Source organism: Plectropomus leopardus, chromosome 13, assembly GCF_008729295.1.
Source record: "Plectropomus leopardus isolate mb chromosome 13, YSFRI_Pleo_2.0, whole genome shotgun sequence".
NCBI lineage: Eukaryota > Metazoa > Chordata > Actinopteri > Perciformes > Serranidae > Plectropomus > Plectropomus leopardus.
The window spans coordinates 10,644,806-10,670,493 of NC_056475.1; the positions used below are offsets into that span (position 1 = coordinate 10,644,806).

The following is a 25,688-nucleotide window of genomic DNA, read 5'->3' on the forward strand; positions in this document are numbered from 1 at the left end:
TATTATGTGTGATTTATATGTGAGCTTTACTGCAAGGACACAATGCTGTCTCTGTATTAGGGCTTAATTTTCTTTATCATAAAAGTAGCCAATATTTGATAGTGAAACATATGGAGCTCTTATTAGTGGTTTCTGATTCAATGTTGACTCTAGCCATTAGATCATTCACCTATAAGTAAAAGTACTATACTTTAAGTAAGGGCACTGTACAAAAGTACAAAAGTATTATCAGGGAAATATACTTAGGCCAGTAGTTTCCAATCTAGGGGTCAGCCTTTTCAGAGTGACACAAGATAAGTCTGAGGGGTGGGGAGAAGCCCACAATAAATTCTGTTTTTCTTTTTTCTATTTGTGACAAAATTGTCACAAATACGCTTTAAATTAACTACTGGTTTGAACTTATCCAGATTCCAGATTTCCTTTATTGTCATCTTCATTTTGCACTTCCATGCTTAATGAAAACAAAATTACATTTCCCCTCGAAGGATAAAACACTGTGCAAGTCAATAATAAACAGCAGAATAAGAATAAGTAAATAAAAGTTATTAAAGTGCATGATTGCAGAGAATCTAAACAATGCGCAATGGCAACAAAGCCCATCGTGTGTCTTTTATGTAAAATCTTAATATAAACAGTAATTATGTCAAATGAAATTTTGTCAAATCTATTCAGTCCAGTAAAAAGTACTGCAGTTATTCATGTTGACGCACATACAGGATGCAGCAGGTGGCGCTGTCCGCTTTGGTGAGTAAACACGAAGAAGAAGATATCCTTTCTCACCGGAACCGGAAGAGAACTTGAATTTGTGAACTTCCTCCTTTCGCAGTTTGTTTCATCAGCCACGAGATTCACCATCCAGCCGACAGAAGAGTTTCTCTCCAGCGATTCTGGACAAAATGGGAGACCCTGTAACCGAGTACACAACCCGACTGCAACAACAGGTATGCGGGCAGCTTTTGGCGCGTACTGTTAACGTTAGCTAGCAGGCTAAATGTTTGTGTGAACACCGGTAGCGACACACCGGTCAACGCAGTGCCAAGTCTCATATAACAAACGCTCAATTTAAAGTTGTTTTGGCTGTCAGTAGAAATAACTTAATGATGTTTGAAAATAAAGACTATCTGTCGAGTAAATAGTCTTGACTTTCTATTTCGGCTAACAGCCCTTACGCCAATAAACACTAATATTGTTAAAAAATTAACTTTTTCCTTTAGTTTTCCTGCCATTCGTGGAACATCAGCAAGTATTTGAATGTGACTGTCAAGAGTGTTTTCGTTTATACAAAGCGTTGTGTAGATACTAGATGTTTCATTTTGGCCCTGAATTTACTAGACATTAAACATTAAATGAAATTATATTTATGTTAAGTTTTGTGCTAATTAAATTCACTCCAATAAGAACATTTTTACTCGCACATAGTACATTGTTTCACTAATCAGCAAAGTAAAACCGAAAGATTCCGTAAAACAGGAAAATGAATCCGTCATTTACTTGACGTGAAGGTAAAGTTGACTGTTTGGCATTTATTCAAGTGTTTTTTTGGGGGACCCTCTACAGATCATGAACAGGATCCTGGGTGGTTACAATACAAGAATTTTCTTTGTGCCATAATTTAGATATTGATATCAAGGGCCCTTTGTAATCAGTCTGTAATTTGACTGTTTGTTGCATCATGTTCTGATGATTTTCCATCTACTCCACAGAATGTCTCAGTTGTCCTGAAATGACGCTTTACTCCTCCACTTTTTAAAATTATATGTACCGCTATTATTTTATTTTATTTTTATTTTTTGTACAGTATATTGATATTTCATGTATTATATGTTATTCTTTTTGACCTTTCATGCATGTAACTTTTACCCTTGTACTTACCCTTGTACTGCTGCAAAACTTGAATTTCCCCTCTGGGGATCAATAAAGGACTATCTTATCTTATCTTATAAGTATGAAGGTTTTGGTTTCATTCTGATTTACGAAATATGAGTTGCTTTTCATGGCTTAAATTGTTATCAGACTTCCTCTCAGCAGGAAGGCGATGCTGATGTAATACATTTAAACCCATTTTAATCAGCTTTGTAAGCCAAATGTGTGATGATTTTTAAGCTAATTGTTGATAAACACAGGTAAACAGATTGATGAAAGTCACATAATAATAGTCTATAGTTTCAAAAACTAATTTTTTTGTCAGTTTCTGTTTACAGAATAAATTAACTCATTTTCTTATGTTTGTCATTAAATTACAGCCTGTGAGTAAATCATTAACTCATAGTGTTGTGTCATAGTCTTATTTGGGAAGCGTTTGTTGAAGCAGTTGTTGACACAGTACTATTACAGCTGCTGCAAGAGTAATGACTTAGTTTATTGAGTTTCTCATAGGAAACAATGTTGGGCAGTATTGTTTATTAACTATCTAAGGCAGAGGGCTTCAAAGTCAGAGTAGATCCCTCATCAGAAAAGACAAAAAGTAATAGTAATGGATTTTGTTACACCTAATATTATGCTTTATTTTACTTTTCCTTGGGGGGATAATCATGCTTTAAGTTTTGAGACTAAAGTTACCATAATTTGGAGGCTTTGCAGATGTAAATTGGAGACGTACAACTTGAGCCCCGTTTGTTTGCCTAAACTTGTTCACACTTTGGTGAATTGACATAATTAAATGTATGTAGAATTAGCTATTAGCAGTCCCAGCCTGCATTGTACCTATAAGTATGCAGACACCTGTCACTCTTATTACTAAAATACTGTAGAAAACTTAAAAACCTCAGGATTGTAAGGCAAGTTTTGCAGTCATCATGAGCGTGTTTTTCTATGATTTTCTCAGCGGATTTGTAAATGTTAACCCTCAGGGGTGCTGAGGGTTTTTAACCACCACAATAACCTTCATTAGCTATGTGTCAGCTGTAAAAAACTAACACTAACAATTAGGGCTGGGGCGACGCGTCAACGTAATCGATTACGTGAATACGTCGGTTCACGTAACGTGCGTGGACGCGTCGCACCGTTTCACGCAGCGCCCGTCATGAGCTCGTGAGCATCGCCGAGCGTGTTGTTTTTGTTTCGGCGCTCATATTATCACGTGAGAGCGTGCACACTGCTCACCTGAGCTGCGCGTCAGCTGCAGCACATGTAGAGAAACGGTGGCTTGACTCTGTACCACTTTATACTGCAGTTTAAAGTCTCCCGCTGTCACAGAGATGAGGAAATACAAAGATGTTTGTTTTACCTCAACTTCCTTGCTTCCCTTTCAAAACAAAAGCTATCTGTTTGTGTCTCTGTGGACAGAATGCCATCAGTTGCTGATACAATGCATTTTATTTGAAACATTTACAGGGCGGGGTTGTCAGCTATGCAGGAGCTTGTATAACTTTATAAATGAGTGGAATATGTGCTTATAGATATGAAAATACAGCACTTATATCAGCAGGCAGCAATATGCCTTAAGGCCCAGTTAAAGCTGGACTATTTTGATGCAGAAAGAATGTACTTGTTATAATTATTTCTGTTAGAGAAAAGTTATAGTGTTATTCAAATTGCACTAATTTTACTGTGAAGATGTTTTGTTGGACGATATATTAATCGAAAAAATAATCGATAGATTAATCGATTTTTTTAAAATAATCATTAGGTGCAGCCCTACTAACAGACACCTGTCCCTTACTTTTAGAACCTCTCATTTAAGTCATATGATGCTCAAATGAACATTAATGTGTTGAAAAAGCTCAAGCTTTCCTGAATTAGGTTATATCTCACAGTTCCATATGTGGTTTTCTTTGATTTAGTCCTGTTATTTACATTGATAATAACATTGTTTGGGATGTGCCACAAAAGGTTTTTACTTTATATTCATCTGCAGGCAACTTGCAGCCGCTTTCACTCTCCGTTAAACTTAAGCTGAACAGATGCTGTGGAAACCAGAACAGGCTCTTGCATCACAGAGACAGAGACTGTAACGCCTCAAAAGTTGAGTTGGTCTTGCGCATCACAATTGTAAATCTGTGTGTGTTTTGTTTTTCAGGAGCGGGAGATCCAGAGTCTCTCTGCAGAGATTGAGAGTCTAAAAAATCCACAGAATCTGAGTCCATCTTCACGTTTGGATGAGCTGCGGGATGAGAACACCAAGCTGAAATACCGTCTTAATGTCCTAAAGAGGGTGAGTGGTAGAGCAAGTGTAACACCCAAAATACCCAAATAATAGGAACAGCTCTGCTTCCTGCTGAGCTCCAGCTGCTGCTGGTTGCTTTGACTTGAAAGTTAAAGCTTCTGAAAAGAGGTCTGAGCCATTTACTGATCTCAAACTATGGCTTTTAGGTTGGTTTAGCAGTTCGACAGTTTAGTGATGGCTGATATTTGAGAATGATTTATATTGTCTCCAGAAAAGTAAAAGTTAGATGATGCAGTGGTCAGATTGTGAACACTCATTTTGTCTTGTATGAATGCGCGTTTAAACTTCAAATAAAAGCCTCGTCCCAATTAGACCTTCAGTCCATTTTAGTGGCCCAATGTGGCAACACATTTTGACAAATGCAGACCTGTCTCAATTAGAGGCCCGGTTCGGTTGCCATACACTTCGTTTTTATAGCATTTGTTTGGATGTGTGAAAGTGGGTTGCTGGCCGCCAGCTGGAGATAACTTAGCTATGTGCATATATAATGCATACAAATAAGTGTATATACGTTTAAACTTTTGTCAGTATGCACATACTACTCACAGTTTTAACTTAATAAGATTCTCCACAATTCAGTCATTTAGTTCATTTTAACTGACACCATGAGCACCAAAGAAAGGATTATCAGCATAGTAAACAAGAGAGATGAAAAAAAAAAAAGATTAGTAGATGTAGAGGACTTTTTTTTTTTAAAGCTAAGGAGAAATGTTTAGTGAACTATATTAATTATTCTATATTTAAAATTATTTTACAGAATTATCATAATTTGTAATAAGTTTTTTCAGGTCATTTCTCAGTTTGTATTTTCTTTGTTTTACTTTTTCTTTTTTTTCATCTTTTTGTCTTTTCAGGTAATGTTCTTGTGCTTGGTTCATTTCTCCTTTTGTTGCTTATTACCTTCTTTTCATGTTTTTCAAAAAATAAAATAAGAAAAGCCAATTTGCCCACGTCTCAAAAGGTTAAATAATTTGAGTAAAGTTTTGTGTGAAAGGAATTAAAAGCCTGTCCCATATAGACGCCTGTCCCAAATATAAGCCTGTTTAGTTGGGTGATTTAAGCAAATAATAGCCCGGGCTAATAATTAAAGTTTTTTGGTAGGTTTTATTGCAGTGTAGAGTCGGATTATAGAGGAGATCAGTGCATTTCTCTCTGCTTCCTCTTCACGTTTCATCATGATATTAATGAAGCTGATGTCTTGTGTGTCCTCAGAGCCTGCAGGAGGAGAGGACGACTTACTGCGGCAAATCCATGATGAACATCAACCAGAGGCTTCAGGAGATTTTCGGCGAGGCCATTCGGGCTGCCTGCCCCGAGCTGGACAACCCTCCACTGTCTGTTGCACCCAACCAACAGGCCAAGTTTGGAGACTACCAGTGCAACAGTGCCATGGCCATGGCCCAGGTGAGCCTGCCAAGTCTGTCTGTGGACCAGAGAAAAAGAATCTCTAATTGCTGTTAAATGGAAGTTTCAGTGAGTCTACAGACCCTGAAATTGTTTAAATGTCTGGAAGTTAGTTATATTTGGACTGAGCTTTGAATTTGCTTGAGCACTGTTGTATAATCACAAGCTTTTAAAATTAAACTCAGGTTTCAGTGTTTAAAAAACGTTAAAAACGTTATTATATTAGTCCTTGTATTTTTTTCTTCCAGTAATAAAAGACCGGTTGTTAGAAAGTGATCTGATTTCTATTGATCTGCTTGTATTTGGAGGCTTTTCATTGTAACCATGCAGCATTTATGTTGTGCTGTGATGGCCAACTGCTGAGACAGCACAACCGCTGCAGGTTTTATCATCTATTCTGTTTGGAGATCTGGCGTTTGAGGCCTGCCAGTAAAAGAAAAAAAAAATTTTTTTTTTTAGAAGTGGGAAATTTAGTACTTTATGTTTCAGTTTATTTAAAACATTTAAAGCCAAACTGTCTTGTGTCATGCTGCAGATGCTGAAGGCACAGGGAATGAAAATCAACCCGCGGGAAATTGCAGAGAAGATCATCCAGAATCTGCCAGACAATGAACTTGTTGAGAAAACTGAAATCGCCGGACCAGGTACAAAACCTCTCACAGTTATTTATTTTATAGGAAGGGAAACTTTCACACGCCAGCGTTAAAGAGATATTTTCTAGCGGGCTTTTTCTTCTTGCCTCCTACACTGTTTTGTTATACTGTACATATTTTCAATTTTCAGAAACCTTTTTTTGTGATTTTTTGTGTTCATATTGATTATCACATTTGGGAAATGTATGCCACAATAAAAAAAACTGTAAATACATTTTAAAAAAGAAATAAAAAACATAGTTTACACTTTAAAATCACTCATCATAACACTATAAAAACACAACAATGTATTGATCGATTGTGTTTTACATTATAGGTTTGTAATGATATAAAATAGTAATATACATGTTCAGCTGTTCGACCAGAATCCTTCCTCAAGCATCTCAAGTTTACATCTTTACTCTTTTATTTAATCTCAATCGTCCCCTCTGATATCTTTTGTGTCTTCAGGGTTCATCAACATCCACCTGAAGAAGGTGTTTGTTTCCAAGCTTTTGAGCAACCTGCTGATCAACGGAGTGCAGCCTCCGCCACTGGCCTCCAGGAAGAAGGTTCGTCAAACTCCCACATGCAGCATGAAGATATTTTAAATCATGAGAAATCGTGGGATTTCCGGCACGTTTGATTCTTAGTGAAACGAAAATGCATATCCATCCACAGCAACAATAAACAAAACAAAATCAAGATCCTCATTAGCCTAATTTCCATCCAAATTGATGCCAGTTTTAACTGAATTTCCCAAAAATCTGCATAAGAAAATGTGAAATATTGTGTGTTTCTATCAACTTTTGTTGCGTGAATATTATTTAGTTGGTTGATGTTGGAGCAAACTCTCGTGTTTGTACTTTGTTGTTTATACGTTAATACTTTACGTATTATTTACTCATCATTAGTTGCATCTGTGTGTGTTTCTCAGGTCGTGCTGGATTTTTCCTCTCCCAACATTGCCAAAGAGATGCATGTGGGCCACCTGCGCTCCACCATCATCGGGGAAAGCATGAGTCGTCTGTTTGAGTTTTTGGGCCACGACGTTCTCAGGTCAGTTTAGTTTCAGCTCACAAAACCTGCTGCTTCTGAGTAACGATCACGCACTGCTAAGCAAGGCGTTTTCTAGGGTAGCAAAGGCGTGACCCACCCTACCGTGCCTCACTCTGCCTCTGATTGGCCTAACCTGACATTTTTACCTGTGTCTGACCAAACTCGATCATCTTGGCTAAATCTAAGAAACCCAGCCAACCAAGGCAACAAGTAATAGCCATTCAGAGGGAGAGTAGGTCATGCCTTTGCCATTCTAGAAAATTGCCAACTGTACTCACAGATATTGCAGAGGCGCTTTCAGGAGGCACGCACCTGCATTAACAGGGTGGTTTAGCAGTCACACGAATTACATTTATTCATAAAGGAATTTGACTTAATAAAAAAAGACACACTCATTTAGTCGGATGAATCACTTCATTCAAATTGAGGAAAAACATTTTATTAAGTATGACGACTGACGATCAAAGCTTCATTTAAACACCTAAATGGAAGCTTCAAAGTTAAAATACTGACACTCAAAACAGCCCAGTTTGATGTTCATTAATATGATAAATCATGATCACATGTCCACAATACGTTTATGCTGTCAGTTTTTGACACTGCTTCTGCTGTTCACAGGTTGAACCATGTGGGAGACTGGGGAACCCAGTTTGGTATGCTGATTGCCCACCTGCAGGATAAATTCCCAAACTACCTAACCGTCTCCCCGCCCATTAGTGACCTGCAGGCCTTCTACAAGGTCAGTTATAACTCCATCTGTCTCTGTGTGTTTTTTTTACTGGTGCTCCACATAATATATGAAAGGACACATGACAAAGGACTTTAACTTAAAGCACCTATATGACTCATATTAGGTCTAATACAAGTGAGCTTTATGTTTAAACTGTTGAATTTCATGTGTGTATTTGGCTGTTTAGTTTATTTTCATGCACTTTTGTTGTTTCTGCAGTTTTACCCATCACCTCTAGTAGTGTGTATTGTATTATTTGCAGATATATTACACGCAGATTTACATAAAGTATGCAGCTAAAGTTCATAAAGTAGATGAACATTCGCCATAAACTTTTAGTTTTGACACTTAATGTCAAATATAAAAAGTGAAATTTAATGTAAGTTGATGCAAGAATGTTTAGTGGAGCATTACATTCCTGCAGTGTAGCACTTGTATAGCACACTTTGCATTTGTATATTGTGTGAATACATTATGTATAAATGCAGAACATTATCTGTTCTTTCTGCTGTCGTTTTCCCTCATTTCTCTCCACACCTCATTTACTTCTTACATCAACCGCTCTACTCTTTTTGCTCTTCTGTGCTCTCATTTCTTTCTTGTCTCATCCTTTTTCTCTTCATTGTCCTCAATCAGGAGTCGAAAAAGCGCTTCGACGAGGAGGAGGACTTTAAGAAGCGAGCGTATCAGTGTGTCGTCAGACTGCAGAGCAAAGAGCCTGACTTCATTAAAGCCTGGAGACTCATCTGTGATGTTTCCAGGAAAGGTAGACTGCACATGGATTTATCTGTTCATGAGACTGTAATGTTAAAGGAAGGATTCTCCTGAAAACACAAATATATGCTCAAGCTCAAGCAAGGCAGCTACTAAACTGTTCTGATATGTTTTGAGTGTGTATGAAACTTTATCTTGACTGGGTTTACACTTCAAAAATGTGACCCCCGCCTGTTGACTCGTTTGTATTCTTCTTAAAGGGCAAGTGTGGTACTCTTCAACCTGCACTCTAGTTCTCCATGTTTTTATGTCTAAATCACAAATGGGGAAAAAAAGTAAATCCTTGCACACTTACTCCATGCCACAGTTGAGATTTTTTTCTGGAGACCATCCATCAATTTAGTACTGTTATCAAACAAATAGTCTCTTAAAATTAGTGTTCACAGTCAATCTCTGCGAATTCCAGAGTCTTGCAGAAGTATGCATTGCCTCTTTGTTCCTGGGCTGAGGCGTTTTCTTCTGTCTGGGTATTGTGGCATTGTGTTCGGTTCTTTCAGATGTGAGTGCTGTATAAGGTAATTTTAACAAGTTGAGAGGGTAGTTATACACACGACAAAGGTGCAAAGCTATCAAAAAATAGTGTACATGAGGAAAATTGTTAAACCTGCACACTTATTCCATGTCGCATACATGTGGTGTGCATGGACAACCTTCTCTTAACTAAGTCACTAATGGGAACAACAGCTGCAAAAACAGGCTACTAGGTGCAATTACCCACCTTTTCAAAACAGCCTACAATACCTGTCTTTTTTTTTTTTTTTGCAATTCATGTAAAGCTTCTTTCAGTACTTAGAAAAGCGCTGTATCAGTCCTGTCTATTATTATTTATTATTATTATTATTATTAATTTATGTCCACCAAAAGTGCTTTTGCATTATGGAAAGATTTCATACAAAGATGCACCTTTTTGTCATTGAGTAAGATCCTTTGTGTTTAACCAGAAACAGCCCTTCAACTGCTACCGCCAACCCCACCAGACTCCATTTAAATAAACAGTGATTTTGTCATTATAAAACACACTTCATTCAAAGTCGTCAGAATCAAAACAAAGCTCATAAAAGCTGCCTCGGTTTGTTTTTCCCCTGTTCCAACAATCACCATCTCTGGTTTGGTTGACATAAACCTTTAATTCACCCAGTTAGATGTGGAAATACGCTTGCTGTGTACATACTTAAATTACTGTTTATTTAAATGGAGTCTGGTGAGATTGGCGATGGGGATTTTAATGCGGTTTCTGGATAAACTAAAAGGATCATGATCTTCACATCGAGATCTATCTCTTTAAGGATCTTCTCCATGATGTCCAACACCTAAATATTGTTACATTGCAGCTGCTGGCTGCAGTGTTGTCGCTCAAAACTGGAGTCATTTCAAAAATGGTTGTACCTATCAGTCATTTGAAAAGACAAAAAAGGTAGATAGTAGGGTCCATGTTGAAAAATACCAAAAGTTACTCTTTACCTCAGACTGGGTCACATTTTTGAAGTGTTGAAAAGCATTATGGGCCATATAGTCGATGTGTTATGAAGCTAAAGGCAATAAAGGGTGAGGTACAGTGGGTTCATTACTGAAGTGAATAAAACAACTTACCTTCTGTAAGTTGTTGGTTTGTGCTCATTCAGTTGTACGCTTATTCTATCTTTTGTTTATCTTTTTAAATTGGTCTGAAAATGACAATTGGATGGTGATTGTCTGTGTTTCAGAGTTTCAGAAGGTTTATGACTGCTTGGATGTCACACTCGTCGAGAGAGGAGAGTCGTTCTACCAGGAAATGATGGGAAACGTGGTGAAGGAATTTGAGGAGAAAGGTCAGTGTGCAGTAGGTCAAAAATCACGAGAGCATAGATGAATGTTTTCACTCTGAGAGCATTTCTCAGGAGATTGTCTGAGGAGCTGTCTAATCAGTGGTGGAAAAAGTAGTCAGATCCTTTACTTTAGTAAAATTACGAACACCACCCCTGTGAAAATACTCTGTTATAAGTAAAAGTCCTGCATTGAAAATAAAGTATGAAAAGTAAAAGTGCCCAATGCAGAGAAATTGCCAAAAAAAGAGAACACTCCCTAAACCCCAAATTTTATTAAAAAATTAAGAAAAAAAACAAACAATCTTTAAACTATTTGAAAAAGTTGAAAAAAAAAACACTAAAAAAATATGAATTATAAAAAAAACCAAAAACTTTTATATACAAAAAGTTGTGGTGAAGTAAAAAATATAATATTGCCCTCTGGAATGTAGTGAAGTTAAGTATTAAGTAGCATGAAAATTAAGTATTCATACAGTAGTTTACATTCTACCACTGCCATTAATATTATTATCATTATGGCTCATTCTTGATTAATTTTGACATTTAAAAATGGCCTCAATTTGACTCCTTTTCCCCTTGTACAAAGTTCAAGTTGTGTCTTTATGTACTCAGGTTATTCAAGGCTTTGGTGAAGAATTTGTTCACCAATAATCCTTAATCCATGGTACAAAATCCTTAGTGTTAAATAGAATAGACCACCAGGGGGCAATATTGTCTCATTATTGTCTTCCTCCAAATCCCCCTCCTGTTTTGTTGTCTCTTTTTTGGGTCGTCCAATTTCCATATTTTTTTGCACTTTCTTCATTCTCAATTTCACTCATTATCTCCGCTTTGTCTTTTTACCCTCCAATCATACCCACATTATTACTCTCTATCTTACACCATTATTTTATAATTTTCCCTTCTCTCATTTCATTTCCCTGTATGCCCTCCTCACCTATCCATCCATCTTTCTTTTTTCTGTTTGTCTCTCCTCTCTGCAGGCTTGGTGGAGCTGGATGAGGGTAGGAAGCTTGTTTTCGTCCCAGGTCAGTCCATCCCCCTCACCATTGTCAAGTCAGATGGCGGCTACACCTATGACACGTCAGACCTCGCAGCCCTGAGGCAGCGGCTGTTTGATGAGAAAGGTGACATCCTCATCTACGTCGTCGACAGTGGACAGGTGGGTGGACAGACACAGAAAAAAGGAGGCGGGGATGTGTGGATGGAGAAGTTCATATAGAAGAAAAATGACAGTTTGAACCAATATGGGAGCTAGAAAGCAAAAAAGAAAACAAAGAAACCTGAAAGTAAACAACCGCTGAAGTTTGGAATATCTAATAGGGAGCAGAGGGACCATTTGTCTCACAGCAGTTTTATTGTTCAGCACGACTTCAAGAAGCAGAAACTCCTGTTCTTCAGAGGTGAAAGATGGGCAAAGCCTAATTTATATTCAGATTTTTTTTTTTTTTTACTTTTGAGACATGGCATGGAGGACACATTGCTGTGTTTTTAGGACTAAAATGTGTCCTAGAATTTATTTAAGCACAGGAAGAACATTTTTTTACCAGAACAACATTACCTGTGATCTCTGTGATCTAGTAAGAGTACAGATGAAGACCTGTTCAGCATTTTTTGTTTCTTTTCTTGTGAAACATGAATAAGTGCAGCATTCAGACTACCACTTTGAATCCATCTCTCTAAAATCATTTGGTATTTCATACAAAAAATGGAGGCTGAAAGCTTTAAAAAGTTGTAGTCTGTGTCACAGACAGCAAATGGGGCACTCAAATGTTGGTTATGCAGACAGACATCATCCTTATCATCATCATCCTCAACAAAGACAGGCAAAAGAGAAGAAAGGGAGAGGGATGGGCTCATTATCTGCAGTCTAAAACTAAAACTGTTAACTGAGAACTTTCTAAATCAAGACCAGTAAATACAAGGCAGCCACAGTGATGCTATCTTTAATGTGTTGCAAAAACACACAAAGTCTACGTTTTTACTTGTCCTGAGAAATACAGTTTCTCAATCTCAGTCTCAGTTGCTTTCTGTTTTCTCAAAATAGCAAAATGCTAACAATGCACCTGACCACTTCATTTTAATATCCACACATCCAGGAGCATAAGTACATTTTCTATACGCAGTCAGTTCTAGTTCGGGAAAGACAACCACATCACCATAAAACTTACAATGACAGTTGTGCTGTGCTGTTTGCCGCTTTGTGTGTGAGAAGGGGCCCTTAGTCTTTGGTGAAAATGACGTCATTAAAGGTGTCTTAAAAGTTGCTACATAAGAACATAAAAGTCTCCAAAACATACACATACATGCTACACATCTTCATATACTTTATGCTGTGTATGTGTGTGTGAAGCTGCTGCTCAGGATTCCTTTTGTTACCAGATAGCAGCGACATATAAGAACTCTCTTTATCTGGAAAGTACAACGTGGCATTTATGTTATATGTCACTGTATTTCTGTGTGTGTCTTCTCTCCTAGGGCACGCACTTCCAGGTGGTGTTTGCTGCGGCTCGGATGATTGGCTGGTACGACCCCCAGGTGACCCGGGTGGAGCATGCCGGCTTTGGTGTGGTGTTGGGGGAAGACAAGTGAGTTTATAACACACAGAGCTGACTGTTACTGTCCAGATCTTCTTAAGATGTTCTTTAAAAAAAAAGAAAAAAATCTATTTAAGTTCATGAACTGTTGCTCCATCACTCTTACTTCATTCTAACCGAACTAGAGTCTAGAATCAACCTCCTAGTATGAAGCCAAATATGCATATTTCCCAAATTGTCCCAAATTCAAGCTTCTTGGCATTTAAAGGACACATGCTTTTACATAAATCCACAAATCAGTCAGTTAACACTGTCTCTGGCAATAAAACTCCCGACTCAAGTGTTGACACTGAGAGCGTAAAAGGACTGAGTGTTGTCTCTGCATACAGACTAATAACGGTTTAACAGGAGTCCAAATGGCCGTCATCAGAGCAACAAAGACCAGCACCTCCTCTGAAGACTGAAACTTCACCACCACCACCGCACTATAATCATCTGTATGTCCTTCACTGTATCTTTATCACCACAGCTTCATGTTTTTATTGCATTTATTATCATACATAAAAACAGAATTTTACTGCATTGACAAATAAAAAAGGAAAATATACAGCCGCTGCTCCACAAACAGCACAGTCAGTGTTTGAACCGTTAGTTCAAACACAAGGATGCGAAGCTGTTATTACTCTACGCGTGTGGAGGTGCAGGAGGGAACAGGAAAGTTCTGCAGTAGGTGGACAACAGTAATTAAAAGTTGGGGAACGACAACATGAGATCGAGTCTGAGAGATACTTTCGGTTTGAACACAGAATAACCACTGACACAGAGGCGACTTTAGAAAACTAGCACAGACATAGACTGGTGGCTGCTTCATGTCTTTTATCAGAAGTTGAACATAAACGCTCCACAAAGACTAACAACCACTTGTTTTCAGACATATAAGCTTTGGCTGTGTGAGAGTAAATAAAGTGGCAGTCAGTGTGAATTTAACCAAGAAAACATTGCAGCGATACAAACACACTGAACTTGTCAAACCATGTTTAGTAAGAATATATTCAGTTTCATCATGTACTTTAATTACAAACTAAAAACAGTCAATTTAGATCAAAATCCTCCAAAACAGATTGGAACAGAGTGGCAGCTGATGAGAGCCAGTCAGAGCCGACAGTGTCAGATATACCACACATTTTTTTTAAAAGATGGCGTATATCAGGGTAAGACTTTAGGAGTTGAGAATTGGACTGAAATTAGCCTTAAGTCATAAAAAGTCAGACTTTATATGCAACTTGAGATTTTAAATTGCAAAACCCCTTAAATACAAAAAAATAAGAACCACACAGGTGCATGAACACAAGCACACATCTTTACATAAAGACACACACGCTTGACCTTCTTGCCAGATTTCAGCCTCCTAGCCCTCTCTTCATCATATCTCTTTTTCTTCAGTCTGTCCTTTAGAATCTTGCTCTTTGTCCCGAGCACTTGTACTTACAGTGTGTGTACTACTGTATATCCCCTGTGTATTAATTATTCTCCTTTAATAGTAAGCAGCGATTACTGCGTGGCTGATAGGTGAGCACGCTCTATAATTTGAACACTATCTGTCACGCTGTTGTTTTTTCCCAATCAATCGTCCAGAGAAGAAGAGCCAAGCCCAGGCAGGAGGTTGATGTTACGCTTCGCAGAGGCCATAACTAAGTGCTGCTAAATGCCCCACAGTAACCTGAGGGGGCGTAAATTGGCCCCGAAATGTCTGCGCTACTCCAAACTCCATTAGAAATTTATCATGCTGTTTTCACAATCGTTCATCCAGACAATAAGGGCTTAAAGTAGGGGGGGAGGGGGGGTTATAGCTGCAAGTAAACAGAGAAAAAAGGGGGGTTATTACATTTGTGACTCATGTTCTGCTTGTATCTGATTTGGTTGATTGTACAAAATGTTTTGCCCCAAGGTATTGGCAAGCAGGACCTAATATTTTGCCGTTATTATAGCTATTTGCGGCAGAGAGTCAAACCTTGTGTTGAGATGTCACAGCACAACTCCCTACACACTCTCATAATCTTTTATTTTGTTTATGTTTTTTTTTCTGTCCGAAAAAATCAAACCCATTTGCTCAGGTTTTAAACAGTTAAAAAGCTTATGAAAGGCATCTGAATGCAGCACAAGACAACTGATGCCGATCCAAGTTTCAAAGGGTTAAAGATAACCATCAGCCTCTCACTGAACTTCCTTTCTTTGTTGCTCAGGAAGAAGTTTAAGACCCGGTCAGGAGACACAGTGAGGCTGATGGACCTGCTGGAGGAGGGACTGAAGAGGTCCATGGACAAACTGAAGGAGAAGGAGAGAGACAAGGTGAGAACATCCATTATTTCTTTACCAACGAGGGCTGCTGATGGAGGAAATTTAACAACGGAGACCATGTCTCTCTTCTTTCTTCATCATTTTGATGTCAGAATGTGTCTCATGCCTCACTGATTCACAGGGGAGGAGTGTGTTGTATTGACAGATGTTAGAAGAGAGGAAAACAAAACACATTTGCATCACATTTTCTGCTAGTTAGACCAGTGATTTCTAAGTTTTTAGGCAAACTGAAAACTGTTATATGTGTCGGTCCAACACCAGTAGAGTAGAATATCTCGACAAATATTAGACAAATTGCCATGATATGTGGTACAGACATTCATGTTTCCAGGAGAATGAATGAATCCAATTTTGGTTATCCCTGGACTTTTTTTCATGCACCACCAATGGGATGAACAAGAGAGCAGAAAGAAAGAAAATGAAACATAAAAAGTTCTGCACAGTTTCTTTAGCACACAGACAGTGTTATGGTAGTGAATGAAAAGTGAGTTATGTTTTATTTTGGCCTGAAACCCTTTGAACTGCATGTTGAAATGATTTAAATTGGAAAAAGTGTCTTAAAGATTTTTTTGGAAAAGATGAAAAAGAGGGCAAAACAACAAATAAACAAAGAAGGGGAACAGGACTGCGGCACCTCAGGAGTCGTGTTGTTGTTATTATGAATATCTAACTCTGAGGTGTTTTATGTCTGACCGGCTGCTTCACATTTAATCATTCGGAGGAAGTCTTTCTCCAAATGGTTACCTTGGTTACTGTCAGAATATTGCACTTTATTTTAGCATGCATTATTCTAATTCTAAGAATGATTTCGTATCAATATTTCGTGTCAATGTTTAGTCTTTGATAAGCAGCCATTTAGTAAGAAGGATACCATCCGGTGAGCGGCTCATTATTTCCGTTTTGCACTGACTTTTGATTCAACCTGAATGACGTGGCTTATTTTACAGTAATGACCGTCTCACTCTACAGTAGCCATTAATTCTCTCCGCTCTCATCCTGTGCGAACTGAGCCAAACTCTGGATCCTTCTGATCACATCCAGAAACGACCGCAACTGAAATATGAAACAACTCCAACAGAATTTTTTCTTCTGATCTGCTGAGCTCCGAGGACGGCCCGATGGTGTGCGGTCTCTCTTGAACACACACTCTCACTTTTGTTCTTCTCTTTCTCCCCTCCATCTTTTCATCATGCTCCTCTTTTCTTCCTGTATCTTGTGTGAGCTTGAACCTCGTTGTGTCTGCAGCCACAGTGATGCTTATTTGTCGGGTTTTGATTGCTGAAAACACGTCAGTCTGTCAAAATTGTGTTTTAGTTCAAGAGAAAAACTGAGTAATACTAGTCAGAATGATCATTACGTTATACGCCAACAGTACTGAATTATAAGGTCTATAACTGCAAATCATTAAACTCAGTTCCATAACTGTCAACTTTACAGCCATGAAAACACATTTAAGATTTGTGGATGTAATGAGAACTGCAGTCGGCTTATTCCTTGTGGTTGCTTCTGTTGTGGCAATAGCAGGACAATAATTCATTCATTATCTAAGGGCTTATCCTGTTAGGGGTCACAGGTGTACCAGAGCCTACTGCAGCTGGCATTGGGCGTTGCTCTCCAGTGAAGGCAGCTGCAGACCCAGACCCAGGGTCAGTTTCCAAGATAACATTATCTTCTGCCTTCTGCTTAGAAGTGATGAATTTACAGCTCACAGCAATGTACCACGATACAATCTCTGGCTTTTTTTTATGACTAGTGTCAGCAAAAAATGTTGGATATTTTCGATCTATTGTTAACATAGTTAGCACACTTTAGTTGGTAGGGCTGTTTTTGCTTGTTTATTATATTACTTGAATGTCACTGTCACCCTGAATTTCCCACTGTACCCCATTCAAACACAACCTTGCTTTAGATGTGTAAAAATGTATGTTTCTCCATTTTTTTTTCCCTGCGTTCCGTCTCACCCTTCATGTACGCCAGCTTGCTGAAATTATGTTTAAATAGAGTTTGAAAAATAATGGACAAGAAAAACAATATTTTATTATGAGTCCTTGGAAAGTCATGGAAAAGATTTAAAATATTATCCATTAAAATGTATGGGAACCCTGAAAGCATTTTGAACACTTACACATAGAATTAAATATTTTACCTTTGTATGTGCATGTTATATTTTCCCAGCAGCACCCTTACTCACGCTCACAAATTACCCAAACTCTGTTGCTGGGATCCCCATGCTACAACAGTTCCTGGCCACTGGCCACTCTGCAGCTCAACTGGACTTTGTTAAAAGAAGTTTAACTATGTCAGTTTTTTACCTTCTAACCTTAAATTGTCCTACCTAATCTCTGGATTCAACCCAGAAAAAAATCTTTTCACAAGCCTTTTCCTTCATCCCAAGGCTATCGTTAGCTGTTGTTTTCCCTTTACTTCACACAGCAAACCCTGACTTTTGTGTTAAGTGTGTGTGTGTTATGTTTTGGGGGGGGTTGTATCTGAAATTAAACTTGCAGGGGGATAAACATGAGGAAAAAAAAAAAAATCAGAACCTGACCTGGTTAAGTATTATCTGGAGTACTCGGTGCAGTGTAAACAGTCAGTGACTTCCAGTTGAACTGAAATGATTTTAATGCTGCGAAGGTTGTGGGAAACTGGTGCCAGCACAGTTTCCCTGCAGGCCCCTCTGGCCTGGTGCTCTGCTGTCTGTCTGGGTCGGTGCCCACGTCTACCATCTGCTAACCCTGCCTCATTAAAACAAACCCCAACCCTGGCCTCCATGAACCTCAGCCTGCGCCGATAACGCTGCTGCTTAGATTTGTTTTCTCCTGTTGTTTTGTATTATGCTCGGATCTGTTCCTCTGTCTTCTATTATTTACTTTTGTCCCAATTTCTCTTTCTTTTTTGTTCTTTTATGCCCCATATTTTAGTATCCTGTTATGCTCTGTTCTTTCCTGTCTTGTCCTGTTATTCCCTGTCCTGTTGTGTGCGTGCAGTGTTCTTGACCTTGCTGGTCCTGTCCCTGCATGTCTGTTATGATCTGCCCTGTCCTGCTATTGTTGGAGATTGGGGCTTTAAAGGGGCAGCTCAGATTTTAGAAGTGGGGTTGTATGAGGTACTCCGCCATAGTCAGTGTATTACATACAGTAGATGGCGTTCAGCAAGCTCCCAGTTTGAAAAGCAGGGGAGAGAGAGGAGATGACTTGCAGCAAAGGGCACAAGCGGGACTTGAAACCATGCCGCTGTGATAAGGCCTCAACCATAATGGTATGCGCTTTTTCCAGTGACCTACCAAGGTGCCCCAAAATGATCAATATCAGTTTAAATGTATGCTATATCTAGAATATCTTCACCACTTTACCTTTGCCATCAGACAGCTTTTTCAGCCAGGGAACTGAAGCGGTTGTATTGCTCTGTTCAAACCATTGAGGAAAAACAGGAATCAGTATATTATTATTTTATTATTTATTATTATATTATATATTCTCAGTATAGCATACACTTCAGGAATCCCACATAGAGCGAGAAACATGAAACACGAAATTGCTCAGAAAAAAAGTCATGTTTTATGTTACAATTAACACTTGGGCAAAACTGTAACCAGCCCCACATAATGGACAGGGTTCCCACAGTCATGAAAAAACCTGGAAAAGTCATGGAATTTCACAAACACATTTCCATGCCTGGAAAAGTCATGGAATAAGTCAGGGAATGTAATTGTGTGGTGAAATTGTCGCAGGGATTTTCTGTGGATAGGTGTCGGTGTGACATTGCTACATGTGTGATGTTTTGTTTACCGTGTATGAAAAAAATATATATTTTGGGTCCTTGAAAAGTCATGGAAAGTTTGAAATTTTGTCCTTGAAATTGTGTGGGAGCCCTGAATGGATTTTGGATTATGTTTTTTCCTTTTTCTTTAATTTTGGTAATTGCAGACTTGGTCTTGAATTTAATTTCGAGCACGATTAAAAAGTCTTAAACCTAACTTGCCTTAAGCTGTAGAAGCCCTGTTTAAAAAGAAAAAAAAAGAAACTATACTCGTGTCTCATCACGTTCTTTTCTGTTCATGTTGTGCTCTCTTTTCCTGTCATGACATCCCATTATCCTGTTCTCTCATGTCATATTATGTTGTTTACTGCTGTGTCATGTCTGTAACTATCCTGTCTGCTCCTGTCCTGCTTATTTCAGTTCTGTAATAATATGTCATGTTTTGACCTGTACCTTTTATCTACTGTCATGTTGTGCTCTATTTTGTCAGTCTCTGTCCTGTCATACTCTATCGCTTCCTCAGTTTGTAGTGCTCTGCTCACTGGAAGTTTTTGTTTTCATTATAAAACTTTAGGCATTACCTCCTCTCCTCTCTCCTCTCAGTCCCTGTGGTATCAGACACGTCACACACAGATTCCAGGGAAGGCAATGACTTAATAAGTCAATTTAATCTTTGCCTAAGGTTACCAAATTAGATTCATCGTTTGGATTAAATTCAACTCACTGGTTTTACTGTTGGAAGCATAAGATGACGAACTGCCTGCAGTAATTACAGTCTGATAAAAGCTACAGAGTTATCAGAATATTTAAAGTCTTAAGGAGTTTTGGGGGGGTGGGGGCAGTCAACTTCATACCTGTCTTTATTTATGTCTGTTTTATTAACTGAAACTTTACGGTGCTGAAATTGTCTTACTGCAGGTCCTGACCCCGGAGGAGCTGACCAAAGCTCAGAGGTCCGTCGCTTTTGGCTGCATCAAATACGCTGACCTCTCCCACAACCGCATCAACGACTACGTCTTCTCATTTGACAAGATGCTGGATGACCGAGGCAACACGGCGGCGTACCTCCTCTACGCCTTCACCCGCATCAAGTAAGGGTTCATTCTAAAGGCTGTGACACACCAAACCGACATCCAAGAACTAGCAGAGATGAAGGCCCCCCTGCTGCGTGTCCTCACATTGCCGTGTCTCGGCAAAAAAGAGGCCCAGTGCGTGCCGACGGCCAACCGTCAGCTTGTTGTGTCACAGCCTTAGTGTTCACATCATGACTGGAATATAAATCCTGCTTCTGCACTGATGCAAAGTTAAATACTGAACTTCTAAAACATTGATTAGTTCACATATGGTGATGCACAAGAAAACACGACTCCATTCAGGCCGTCTGTCTTGTAAGCCAACTCAACTACTCACTTTGGGAAAGTATCCTGAAAGTTAAATCGAGTTCCTCACACACGTTTTCTCCCTCGTCTGTGTCCTCTTCTCCACTCTGCCCTGTTAGAGAACCTCCTGCTAGTACCAGTATACTTTCATTACCCATATCAGATCCGCCTTTCTGGCCCTTGTGGGAGCTTGCGGCAAGGGATTAGTTTTTGGGGTCTTTCCAGTCAGCAAGACCCAATTTCTCCTAACCCCTTATCCCCTGTATCGAGTGACCGTCTCCTGGCTGCAGAGCGCTGCGTTGATCCCCCTTCCTCTCCAGCTTCCCTGGAGGTGTTAGTGTTGGGGTGGCACAGTGCCCGGCAAAGATTGATCTTCTTTTTTTTTTTCAGTGTTGGCTGGGGGGTGGGCTAAGTGGTCTTGCCTGAGAGGATTCGATGTTCCTGCAGTCAGTCAATAGAGCACTCACTGGTGGCAGCTGCCCCCCACTGTGGGCATTCAAGTGTCAGAGAAGACAGAAACACAGACGGACCTCAGCAGGGCTGTTCAACTTGGAGCATCTTAATAGAAAGAAATGACAGAATGGCAGCCACTTGTAGCCACATGCTCAAAAATAATTGCACAATTAAAAAAGTCTTAGTGTTAAGTATGGCGCTGGAGCCAGGAGACAATTAGCATAGCATAACTGTTTGTATTTTTTTTGCATAATCTAAGCCAAAACTGAGGTGTTAAAGAGACAGTTTGCAGTTTTATGGGCAGCCGGGTGCTGAATGTCTTTGGTGACCAGTGGCATGATGCTGTGACTACCTATAGTCTTGTCGTTAACTGCCTGGTAATTGTTGTAAATGTTCATTTTAATGTAAAATATCAATATGGGGTTTTGTTTGAACACAGTCGGTTTTAGCTAAGGTAGGCTGGAAAATTATAGACAACACTAAAACTCTTAATAATTGGTTAAATTTCACTTTCACTGCGCTTGGTGCTCAGCTGCTCCTGCTGTACCTGGAGTATGCTCTGCCACAAAATAAAAGAGAGGAAGAGAAACACAGCGTCCAAAAAATCTAGAGATGTCAGCAAATGCTGATCTTGTGGCGGTGTGCCAAAAGTATATGAATGTGTGGGAAACCCTGTATTTGTTGTTGCAAGACTTGAAGTAGTGATGTGCTCACACTCTGATGTCAGACTGTAACCCGTTGTTGCTGACGGTCTTTGCCAAGACAGAGTGAGGCTTCCCTGCTTCATTAAAAAAAGTGCCATTGAGATTCATAACCGTGGGACCATTTATTGAAATGTAGGCTATAAGCTGTACTGTAATGTAATATGCGACATCTTTATTAAAAGTGTTATTGATTTCCTCCAGGTCCATAGCCCGTCTGGCTAACATTGATGAGGCTGCACTGAGGAAAGCAGCAGAGACCTCGGAGATCCTCCTGGACCACGAGAAGGAGTGGAAGCTGGGGAAATGCATCCTCCGCTTCCCAGAGATCCTGCAGAAGATCCTGGACGACCTGCTGCTCCACACGCTCTGCGACTACCTGTACGAGCTCGCCACCACCTTCACAGAGTTCTACGACAGCTGCTACTGCGTGGAGAAGGACAGACAGACAGGTACGCTGGGTGGAGGATGAGATATGTTTGGAAATATTTCTGGCATACTGTTATCTGTTTCACAGGTGGGTCAGGGTCAGTTTTTGCACGGCTCCGAGGAGCTGGAAGAGTTTAAGTGTCTTTTTCAAGGACATTTAGAGGAGTACTCCACCTGTTAAGCATTGCACTCCTTTAACATCGTCAAACTTCAGGTGGTAGTTAACCCTTTGAAACCTGGAAGGTCAGTTTCTTGTGATGCGTTGAGACGCCTTTCACATACATGCAAACCTTTGAAAACTGAGCAAATTGGTTAGATTTCTTTTGAAACATGAATAAAAAGGCGATGAGCAATTGGGCAAGAGATGTACCACAATTTGCAAGAAATTAGAAGAAGGTGACAAAATGACCTGAAAATTACTATTTTATCTGTATATTTATATTCACCTTTTAAACCTTTTTTTTGTCTTTTACTTTAAAAAAAAGGTTATCTTTCCCCTTTTTTTGGTAAATTTCAGTTAATTTTCATGTAACTCATAAACACCTCCTGTGTTTTTGAAAGAAATCAAGCCAATATGTTCAGGTTTCAGGGGGTTAATAACAGGGATTAAAGCTGATGCAGTAGAACCAGAGTTCTTTTTTATTACACTTTTTCTCATTTATTGTCAAAACCGGGCATCTTTCTTATTCACAATGCAATGTGACCGCCAGTAGTTAGGTTGGATAATTTAGTGTGTTATGCTAGTTAGCAGCTAATGAGCATCGAGCATGCAGGCCGACAGAGGTCTCCTTAACTCACTTCTTTCTCGCTCCACACCCCAAAATTGAAGTGACATCACTTAAGGACAATTATCGGACTTCACATAGGTTTATCTGGAGACAAAAAAGAGTCTATAAAATGTTTTCACATGTGCAATATTACTCACCAAAACCTAAACCTAAAATCTTTTTACTTCCCCTGTAAGCAGTGTGGCTGTCTGCTGTCAGGAGAGGGATACTGTAATGTAATGATTGCATTTTATATTGTAATCCTTTACTGGTAAAAGTAATCACATTACAGACGAGCCCAACAGTAAAATGACACATTTACTTACAGTAATCTATGAATCTCCATTTTAAATGACTTAGAGGTCAAAAGTACAAAAAGAAAACAAAGAAGGAGAGATTCCTTGGTGTTATGCTCGCAATGGGAGTCAGACAATTAATAGGAGGTTTCAGTCTGAGAGGGTTTTCACTAAAAGCCATCTGAACACGGTTCACCCTCCACTTGTTCCTGTTAGCGTTTTATCCCTGCGGTGCGCTGAAGTGCACTTCAGGCTTAGAGCTGCTTAATTATGCTAATTCTGAGTTAGCTCTGTGGCAGTAACCCCAGCTTGAGGTTATTATTTTATATCATTTTGCTTTGTCTTAAAATATACAGTCTGATGGAGAGTGTCTGTGGGAATAGAGACTAAGATCACAAAATACATGAAATTGGGTCATCACTCAGTTTTAGTTTAGTTTGTTGAATTGACACACTGTTCATGTATTCACCTTTAAAAATGTGTATGTTAGAAAAAATAAACAGGGTTTCCATGGTCATGGAAAACCTGGAAAAGTAATGGAATTTATCAGTCTAAGTTTCCAGGCCTGGAAATGTCATGGAATTCGTAAAAAATCATTTTAAGTTTTGGGAAAGTCCTGGAAGTTTGTTGACTGTAATGAAATTAGCTGTTACATTAATCGCCAGTGACAAAATCTTCCACAAAATGTAAAACAAACAGATTGGAAAAGGCTGCTGTTTGATTGGTGATTGTATCATAATGAAACCTGAGATTTACATCTCTAACTTTAAGCCTTAGGATGTGATGCGAATATGGTCCCTGATTGAGAAAATAAAACCGCACAGTTAAATGAATAAAGGTCACAAGAAAAAAGAAAGATTATCCTGACTCTGAGCCATCAACTAATTACAGGTGAAAGACGCTACAACAAATGTTTCCTTCTTAATTGTTCGAACACATTTCTAACTGAAATGTCTGCTTGGCCTCTTTCATCTTTTCCAAACTTTCTTTCTCATCAGCTTCACTCGAGCATCAGCAGCACTCTGTCCTCTCTCTGACATACTCTGATGCGTTTGCTTGTTTGTGAAAATTACAAACTAATTTTGCTGTCTGTCAATGATCATCGATGTTTGCGCCCCTTTAACGACCTGTCTGTTTAATTCACCCTCTGCTGCTCATTATGGACTTAATTTCTATTGGATTTCTGCTTCGTGTAGCAATTTGGTCCGATGGGGTGGATGGTCATGGATGTTGCGTGTGGATGCAGATGTCCAGGTCATTGATTTTCATTTGATGCGGTGGTGTCGGCTGCCGCAGAGTTGATGGCAGCATCATTAAACGTGTCCTCTGACCTTTTCTTGTTTGCTGTTATCGTTCAGTGCTTCACCTCTGTTTCTTTCTGCCTCTCCGAACTGCCTGACTTCTCAATACGTCTGTTTATTCCGTCCCTTCCTCTTTTTGCATCCCCCACACATCAGCGCGTGTCTTCTTTTGCTCTATTCAGATCACCTACTGACTCTATTATCTATCATATTTAATATTTGACCGATTGTTGTCCTGACAAACGTGAGGTGTCGTGAATGAAAATGAATGTTGGTTTTATCTCGTTGTGTGTCGTAATGAAGGGCCAGATAAATGTGAGGAGTCGTGAGATGATTGATAAGGCAGGAAAGAAGAAAAAAAGTAAAGCTCTGCGGAAAAAATATAAATCTTTCAAACATTTCTCTAATATTAATCTTTTATGTGAAATACCTCAGCCTCAAACAGCAAACAACCCCATGCCAGATGAAACATACAAGGTACCATAACTAGATTTGTCTAGGATTGGAAACAAGCAATAGAATTTATTAACTGATCATATAAAAACGCAGCGTCTGGTTTAACCGATAACTATTATTTTGATTTATTTAATTTAATTTAATTTTAATGACATCTGCCAGATAACCGTAGTATTTACCTGTGGAATCTCTGTCTCTGTCTCTCTCCAGGTGAGGTGGTAAAAGTCAACATGTGGAGGATGCTGCTCTGTGAAGCCACGGCAGCCATCATGGCCAAATGCTTTGACATCCTTGGAATCAACCCTGTCGGGAGGATGTGATTTCACAGTCATCCACCCTGCCTCTGTCTTTTTCCCTTCTGCATCCAAGTTCACCAGCATCCAAAACGAAAAGGAAGTAGAGGTGACAACATGACACTTAACAGTAAAGAAAAAAATTGTGAGTCTGTGTCACTCACATCACAGCAGAACTGACTGGACTTTTAAGAATTCATTTCCACAGAGTTATTATTTCCATCCTGGGAGGAATAAATACTTAAGTCCATTATTTAACATCTCATGTAAGGGATCTTTTTTATTAAAGAACCGATATGAAAGCAACATTTGTGCAGTCTGCTGTCAATTATTTTCAAATTGTGGATCCCTCAGTTTAAAGCCAGAATTCATATTGTTACTGTAAATTAT

At 39.1% G+C, this 25,688-nt stretch overlaps 1 protein-coding gene across 1 annotated transcript; it reads left to right on the plus strand.

Moving 5' to 3' along the window:
* Window positions 1–816: 816 nt before the first annotated feature.
* On the plus strand, window positions 817–25,604 carry rars1 (arginyl-tRNA synthetase 1). Its single transcript, XM_042499862.1, has 15 exons — window positions 817–941; window positions 4,019–4,153; window positions 5,378–5,569; window positions 6,105–6,213; window positions 6,673–6,773; window positions 7,139–7,260; window positions 7,879–7,999; window positions 8,627–8,756; window positions 10,468–10,572; window positions 11,553–11,731; window positions 13,048–13,157; window positions 15,350–15,455; window positions 20,142–20,314; window positions 21,961–22,208; window positions 25,216–25,604. The coding sequence occupies exons 1-15, from the start codon at window positions 897–899 to the stop codon at window positions 25,323–25,325; spliced, it is 1,986 nt and encodes a 661-aa protein (XP_042355796.1). The 5' UTR covers window positions 817–896; the 3' UTR covers window positions 25,326–25,604.
* The last annotated feature ends 84 nt before the right edge of the window (window positions 25,605–25,688 follow it).

Bases quoted from the DNA above. Each gene is read 5' to 3' on its own strand.
- rars1 (XM_042499862.1), top strand. From the start codon at position 897: ATGGGAGACCCTGTAACCGAGTACACAACCCGACTGCAACAACAG. The intron at 8,000-8,626 runs GTCAGTTATAAC...GTCCTCAATCAG, and splicing joins ACCTGCAGGCCTTCTACAAG to GAGTCGAAAAAGCGCTTCGA. The intron at 22,209-25,215 runs GTACGCTGGGTG...GTCTCTCTCCAG, and splicing joins GGAGAAGGACAGACAGACAG to GTGAGGTGGTAAAAGTCAAC.